We start from the raw sequence: 7688 nt of genomic DNA on the forward strand, positions 1-7688 counted from the left end.
GGCGAGGGCGGGAGCGTACAAAAGAGTCCGCTGTAAAACACGCGCAGGGCAGGAGCCGGCTCTTTCGAACTCACAAAGGTGTTAAAAATCCAGATTTTCCCCCCAGATTTCTGTCGCGGTGGTGGGGGAGCAAGAATCGACACCAAGGCCCCCCCGGGGGGTCTGGGGACGCTTCCAGGCAGGGTGTCCCCCCCAACTTTGTCCCCTCTCGGGGTTCGGTGGCGGCTCAGTGCCCCGGCTGCACCGTGTGTTTGGCGGGAGAGGGCTGGGGGGAGAGGAGGCGGTCGGAGGAAGAGGAAGTGGAAGAGGAAGCAGAAGAGGAAGCACCGCTCAGGGCAGACTGAAGGTAAACCGTCTTGTGAAAGAGCCTGTTGCTGAGGAAAACCACCAAGGAGAAGAGACGGAGCTGGAAGTGGCTGAAAGGGAAGAGAGCTGGTCAGCTCCCGATTTTGGGACGCTGCCCCCAGAGGGGTTTGAGGGGGGGACATGACACGACGACAAACGGGGGATTGGGAGGGTTGGGGGTGGTGGTGGGATACTCACTAGGTTTTGCCGGGGGTCCTCGCTTCATTGGCGCTGATGATGAAGAGAGGGAAAAGGATGGAAAAGAGGCAACCGCTGGAAAAGGGGAAAAAAAAAGAAAAAAATAAGAGGGATGCGGGTTGGGTTTGGCGCATGTCGCGGGGGGACACACACAGGGAGAGGGCACAAAATGGCTGCCCACCTGATGATGTAAGAGGATTGCATCGCCGTGAGAAAAGCCAGCGGTAAGCCGAAGCCGAAGTAATAGGGCCAGTTTCTCTCAATGTTGGACAAGCGTTGGTGCATTTCAATTCCTGGCCAGAAACAAAATCCCGCAGAAACGAACCCGCGGGGAGGAGAGACCTCCGTTACGCTTCATCATCCCATATAAAAACGGGAAGGAAAAATCCGCCTCGGATGCCCCGAGGAGGAAAAAAAAAACCCCAAAACGTCAATCCGGAAACATTTCAGGCTCGCAGGGAGGGAGAGTGGAGGCGGCCCTCACCTTTGTTAAACCAGCGGTACTCGAAACAGTAGAGTGAGTAAAGCAGCGACATATGGAGGAGGCTGACCAGCTGGCCGACGATATCAATGGGGAAGAGGCTCACTATCATCCCCTGGGGATTAAAAATAAAAAATAAAAATTAAACAGCAGCAAGTTGCAGATCGGTGGGAGAGTGTCGCCCCAGAGCAAGAGGTGGGTGACTCGGGCTGGTGGCAGGTTGTTTTTTCGGCGCACGACTGTGATCTCACCTGGATGAGGAACAGCGCCTGCAACAAGAGGTTGAACAACATGTCAGCGATGATTTTACTGACGCTGGGAAAGGGGTGAGGCTTTCTGCCCGAAACTTCGAATGCGAGATCTGCGATGTCCTGAAAAAAAAGAAAAAAAAAGAAGGAAAAGGGGCTTGAGGGAAATGAAATTCGAAAGAGAGGCAGGGGGCTTCAGGAGTTCAAAAGCAGCCGGGACAATATTTGCCCCCCGCCTCATTTGCTTGACGAACAGTCCACGTCCCCATCACCCACCTGAAACCAGATGGCGTTGACGACCTTACTGAGCACAAACAGGGGAAGGACCCAAAGGGCACTGAAAATGGAGGTGAGGATGAACTCCAGCCAAGACCAGACATCGCCATGTAAGGAAGGGTCACCTTCAGAAGATGGGACAGGGAGAAATGCATGAGGAACGGCTGTAGGAACCTCTGTGTTTCACATCGCGAATCCTTCCTGGCAGTGCTCGAGGACAGGAGACATCTCTGACCCCAACCTTTGCTCTTCCAAAGAACCTTTCCAGCCACTCGCTTTTTATTTACTCGCAAAAATACACCCGACACCTGTGCATCACGAGGGGCAAAACCCATGAGCCACCTCCCTGCTGTGAGCGGGGTTACCCCTCTCTCTGCTTTTCTACTAAATTAACGATGGCCACGATTAGTACAGGAGGAGAAAAACAGCGCAAGGAGACAGCGGTGCGAGGAACCGCTCAATGGGACAAAGCCTTGGCAGGTTGTGGTGGGCGCTGGGACCCCCCACCCCAACCCACGGATCATTCAGTGCCCCGTAACATGCCGATGGGAAAGGCACTTACCGATGATCTGGGCTGTGACGGACTGAAGGACAGGTATGAATACTCGGTAAAACAAGAAGAGACTAAGCTACAGGGAAAAAGAGACAAGAAGGGTTCTGGGTGAGGTGTTGCATGGTTGTTTCCAGAGCCCCTGTAATTACCGATGCAAAGGCAGACCCTCTGCCTGCTCCTCCACGTGCGCTGCTCTAAAGGCAATGCTCCGTCGACACAGGGGACCAAGGATCTCCAACTAAATACAGCCCAAAATCTACAACCGAGCAGTTTTAACATCTCCGTGCCAATTCCTCGTACCCGGCCGCAGTCTAACAGAAAAACAAAGCCGGTGATTGATCAGCCTGTGAAGCATCTGCTCTGTTAAGGATTAGCCTCACGAAACAGCCATGGTAAGGTCAGAGCTGAGGAAAATGTCTTTAGGGTATCAAGATTCCATTCAGTAAAGCAATATCCCAGACCGCAGGGGAGCAGGAGCTGAATATTCAGGCGAAGAGTAGTCTGAAAGACTTGGAAAAGCAGCACCTTGGGTTTAAGGCGCAGGATTCCCAAGTGAGTCTAGGGTCCTGTATCGCGTCCCTTAAAATACAGTGTCAGGACTGGGAACTTAGTGGCTCCGATGGATTCCCGCAGCCAAGGTGACGGCTCGTCACTGAACGGGTACAAGGGCTGGAGCAGGGCCCTGGTTTTACGGGGTTTTTAACAGAGAAAATACCAAAAACGTCCACTTACCCAGAACACACCTCCGTTCCAGGCACAGCACTGAAATATCCGGCTCACGATCCGGGGTTCGCTGCAGAGCAAGAAGAGAGAGATGGGCGAAACATGTTGAGGTCCCAGCGCCCAGACAAACGTCCCTTAACAAGCAACAACTGCTCCTGCCCTGCATTTCAGACACCTTCCAAACGTCACAGATAACAAGCTCGACGCCAGCAACGCGCCTGGTTTTATCTGCATGGGGGAACCCCAGAAGAAATCCCTGCACGGACTGGCACCAGGTTTCAGCCATTGTGCAGTCTCTAGAAATCAGGAAGATTCTTTCAACCTTTATTAATTCCCCGTATCTGCACTGAAACGGAAGAAACGCAAAGCTTTCTTCCAGATTTTAAAGCCCTTATTAGAGAGATCTTGGGCTTTGTTCTCCTCAAGCTCTTGCCACGATAGAATTAGGGCTTTTCAGGCACTTTTTGTTCTTGGAAGAGGCTGTTTCAGCTCAGGATGGTTTTGGCTTCTCCCTCTTTGCAGCGTATCTACAGACGTGCAAGAGAGCAGCTCTGTGGAACTCTGTAGCACTCTTCCAGTCAGCTTCTGCTACTGAAGGGACTTGGTTACACAGAAAACCAGCAAAATATGACTGTTTAGTCGTGTCCCCCCCCAAATATACATTATTCCTCAAGGGCAGCCCACGTGCAAAGCTGTAGGGACGTCTGGGGAGGATCGGGATCACGGGACATGGACGACTTTTCTGTCATCTTGAGATAAAGTTGGACAACCACCGAGCTAGTCGGAAGAATTTGTAAACACGCGTTGAAAGGTGCATCACTGACCAAACGTCACCGTGTTAAGTACCAGCCCAACTGTAATTAGGGCAGCAGAGAAAGATCTCGGTGCCGTTTGGGAGTCAGACACAAGAACAGATGCTGTTTTGCTCCCACGTGGATGTAATTCTGGCGTTCCCAGCCTTAGTGGATGCAACCCCTAGAGACGGCTGCGGAACACGGCAAGGCCGGGGGAAAAAAAAAAGATACTTGATCTGCCCCAGACATGTAAATCAGATCCGAGCTGCCGTTTCTTCCCCAATCCCATGGCTACCAATGACAATGACGACGAATCTTTGAAAGGCAGCACAAGTATTCAGGAAGAAACCCAGAAATCCACATTCTTTCAGCTTGTATACCTTCTATTATTATTTCAAACTAATTGCATACTCTTAATTGTCAAACAACATAAACAATCTGACTTGTTATCTCATGGTAACAGCTCCAGTTTCATTACACAGAGGGGGAAAAGGGCATTCCACATCATGTTTTTCGTATTTTTTGTCTCTGCGCTTCAGCGCAATTGAGTTTACGAACCATTTTCAAAGGCACACCACAAGTTCTGCTTTCGCTGACAGCCAGGTCGCAGGTCTCAGACGGTCCTGACAGGTATTTTTATGGAGATCTTCACAAAGTGCGGGCAACAACAATGGCTTTATTTCTTAAACCCTGCTTACTTCAACTTCCCTTTTAGCCAGACTACTGCGATACAACGGGTATTACGAGAGAAAAAAAAGCACAAGAACTGCCAAACCACTATGACTTGCAGGGGTTTTGCAATTCATTGGGCTCTTCAAAGTTCCGGGCAGAGTCATGCTCTCTCTCCCTGCCCTCCACAGACTAAAAGGAGAGAGGCGATTTACCTGATTTATGGCTCGTCAGGCCCCATACTCACTTCTCTTGCTTCTTCTCTTCCATGTGAAACCTCCGCTGGGCGAGCGCGCTGTTTGCTCTCCTTCGCCTCTGCTCTTCCCTTTTCTGCTGGATCCGGGCGTCCAGCTTAGAGATGGTGCAGATGCCCCAGATGGAGTCCTTAATTCCCTGCGGACAGGAGGAAAGGCCATCACGCTCCACCCTGCAGCGACAGGAGGAACGGGCTGTGGCCGACCCAGGACGTCGAAAACCTCCCATTTACAGAAAGGGACTTAAATGTGGCCAGCCTCACTCCCCGGCTAGCAGGCGAAGCTAGCACCGGGCTGAGCTGGAGCCAAGCTTTGGAGCAGCAACGTCGCCTATTTTCCATGGCCCGGTGACCTAAATCACTACACCGTTCCAGCATCTTTAGGAGCAGCAGTATTGGTTTTTTTTTTAAAAAAGGTGCGATTTCTCATCCAATCTCCACTATTTATAACCCTGGCAAAAGCCAAAGAGTCAGATCTCTCGCAGCCCGTTTCTTCTGTCTGGCAGAAAGCCCTTCATCCCCTGCCAGCATTTCTAAGGCCAATAAAACAGAATTCTACAAAACATTTAGGACGTGCAAAGTCCTTGTGTCCTGGCTGTATGTATGAGTTTGATGCTTATGCCTTTACAAATAAAAGCATCTGCCCTTGTCCCAGAAACATCCTCGCATCGGCCACATCCGTGCAAACCTGTCAATAGGAAAGTGCCCAGAAATCTTTGCCTTACTCCTTGTTTAAAAGGACTTCTAGTGCCACCTCCTAGTACTCCATGAGCAGCTGTTTCCAGCTCCAGACGATATCGTACCCATCGTTACCAAAATTTCGCTTCACAATAAAGACCATACAGACGCTCGCGTGAGCCAGGACAGCATCACTACCCAGGTGACCCTCGCAACAGTTTGGTATATGGAATTCTTGACCAAACAGGCTAAATTTTGATGCCAAATGCATGTCTGAAACAGCAGAGCATGCTGCCACTGGTACCTGACGAGGTGGAAATTAATTACACGGGCTGCTCTACCCACTGCTTTACAGACGGCGTGAGAGCATTCTGAAAACGACACAAGTTCTCCCGCTCTAGATCGTGGCCAGTGCACCGCAGATCTGTAAGATCAAACCCGGCAAGTTTTTCAAATCGAGTTACTTCTGAACACGAGTTATTTCTTAGCATCATGTCATGAATGTTTTTAAGGCTGTATTTACACCTGGATGATACAAGACAGCGTGGGAGCACTGAGTTCACACGAAGCCTCATCACCACACCACAGCTGCAATGTTCGTACGGGCTATAAATTAACTTTTGCCCAAAGGAAATCTGCCACAGGTTCAGCAGTGCCCCAGACAAACGCTGAGCCCTTTGCAACAGACACACCACACAACAGCCAGCTTGGGAGGAAATTATTCTAGGAAACACTTGGGGAGCAACGCATCCCACACAGCCTCGTCAAATCTAACCATCATCGGCGAGCGGAAAGCTTGCCTACAGGTATCTCAGCTTTACAAAACTGACGTCTTCGATTAAAATACACCCCGAGCCCCTTTTCTGTGAAATTTTTTAATCTGCCCTTGATGATGCAGGAAGGAGGGTGCTCCCCACAGAAGACCCGCCGTTGTCAAAGCAAACGAGACCAGTCCTGGTGATGGAGGACCCGAAACGCAGAGACTTACCCTGACGAGGTCATGAAGGAAGGTTTTCACGCTGTCTGCCATCTCGACTCCAGCATCACCTCTGGTTCCAAAACTATCAACTACAGGGAGAGGGGAAAAGCCGAACCCAAACCTCTCTCATCCTGGAGAGATGGGAAACGGATGGAGCCTGTGGAGAGAGAAAACACAGGACCGTGGGCAGGCATTAACAGCATCGGTCTGAGCGGGGTAATTACAAGCTAAATCACACGCCCGCGATTTTCAACAGCCTTCCCTGCCCTCACTGCATTCCTGTTGGGCAACCATCCTCGAACACAGGGCCAGAGAAAGGACCCGTCCTGTTAATTCCACAGTATCTTGTATTAACGAACTCGGGGTTTCAAGAACAGCAGAGCCTGTGTTTCTAATGCAGCAGAACATCCCTCCCAACACCATGCTGCGCCGCTCATTTTCGGAAGAGAAAATCCAGCAGAACCAGCCCAGAGAGATGTGAAAACATCTTTGCTAAATCCAATGTTAATTTAACACTTTACAGCTCCGTGCCTCCTCTTCCTCACACGCCAGGTAAGAAACTCGAGGTCTACAATTAGGAGCCTGACAGAAGAAGGGCTGCTCTTGAGCTCTTTGCCCAAAGCAGTAATTACTCCAAACAGCCCTTTGCCAAAAATGTTGCAATGACTCTTCTGCTTCTTGTAAAGCACCACAGAAATACAGACAGCGTCTGAATTATGAAAAAAAAAAAAATCACCAGCTAATAAAACTCGTGGAGCTTTTCCACCAGGATTCAAACTGCTTGCTTCTCCTAGGCCAGAGCTACCGGTAGCTCTGGAGCAGGCTGGTGTCGCAAGCCCCAACATATCAGCGTCACTGTTGCTCTATAACGCACAGCACAAGACAGAAACAATTAAAAATAATTAAAAAAAAAAAAAAAGGTTATTCCGAGAGAAAACCTGCCAGGGTTTGAACTGCGCTCCCATGAAGCGGCGAATGCCAGTTCAGTTGAAACTGCGGAATCAGAACTGGCCTCCAGCTTTATTAACATCAAGTTAATCACAGGTGCCTTCACTCTAAAATCAATCCTTTGGAGGCAGAGGCGCTCAGCCCCACGTGCGGCATCGGGGTCTTTTCGCTTTAGCCAGGCGTCCAAGGTCCGGGTCCTGCTGGCAGAGCCGCAGCACAAACAAAGGCAGAAACGAGCTTTTTCTTTGTTCCAGGTGGCCGCGCCTCACCACCCTTTGGGCTCAGAAACGTATGGCGAGACCTGACCGCTGTACAGTTCCAGCTTTTAGAGAGAGCCCTGCCCGATTTATTTTTACCCAGGGGTATTCCTGGGTAACTGGGGGGCACCCCAGAGTGGGGGTCACTGTGGAAGGGGGGGATCCTCATAGCACCCCAGAGGTGCCCAGGATGGGGAACCCAGGCCTGCCCCACACTTACACCGGGGGTAAGGGAATCGTCTCCCTGCACTGTTAATGGGGGTGACCCCCATGGTTTCGGGGGGGG

General features: G+C 50.7%; 2 protein-coding genes across 3 annotated transcripts in view; both read right to left on the minus strand.

Moving 5' to 3' along the window:
- STT3A (STT3A, subunit of the oligosaccharyltransferase complex (catalytic)) overlaps positions 1-599 on the minus strand; it is a 9906-nt gene extending 9307 nt beyond the window's left edge. Inside the window, exon 1 of the mRNA XM_010581359.1 lies at positions 544-599. Within this exon, the coding sequence (XP_010579661.1) occupies positions 544-571 (28 nt within the window). The 5' untranslated portion in view covers positions 572-599. The remainder of the gene's footprint in view (positions 1-543) is intronic.
- Positions 124-7117, minus strand: EI24 (etoposide induced 2.4). Of its 2 annotated transcripts, XM_010581357.1 has the most exons (11): positions 6934-7117; positions 6207-6354; positions 4535-4680; positions 2834-2894; positions 2111-2177; positions 1549-1673; positions 1276-1395; positions 1028-1139; positions 725-836; positions 544-618; positions 124-416 (listed from the first exon to the last, which is right to left on the minus strand). In XM_010581357.1, the coding sequence occupies exons 2-11, from the start codon at positions 6246-6248 to the stop codon at positions 227-229; spliced, it is 1050 nt and encodes a 349-aa protein (XP_010579659.1). In that variant the 5' UTR covers positions 6249-6354; positions 6934-7117; the 3' UTR covers positions 124-226. The 2 variants fall into 2 exon arrangements, with proteins under 2 accessions (XP_010579659.1, XP_010579658.1); XM_010581356.1 differs by having other exon boundaries at positions 6207-7117.
- Between the last annotated feature and the right edge of the window lie 571 nt (positions 7118-7688).

This window comes from Haliaeetus leucocephalus, unplaced genomic scaffold (genome assembly GCF_000737465.1).
Source record: "Haliaeetus leucocephalus isolate CR32 unplaced genomic scaffold, Haliaeetus_leucocephalus-4.0 Scaffold773, whole genome shotgun sequence".
Classification (NCBI taxonomy): domain Eukaryota; kingdom Metazoa; phylum Chordata; class Aves; order Accipitriformes; family Accipitridae; genus Haliaeetus; species Haliaeetus leucocephalus.

Bases quoted from the DNA above. Each gene is read 5' to 3' on its own strand.
- EI24 (XM_010581357.1), bottom strand. From the start codon at position 6,248: ATGGCAGACAGCGTGAAAACCTTCCTTCATGACCTCGTCAGG. The intron at 4,681-6,206 runs GTAAGTCTCTGC...TCCTGTCCGCAG, and splicing joins TCCTTCATGACCTCGTCAGG to GGAATTAAGGACTCCATCTG. The intron at 1,140-1,275 runs GTGAGATCACAG...TTTAATCCCCAG, and splicing joins AGGCGCTGTTCCTCATCCAG to GGGATGATAGTGAGCCTCTT.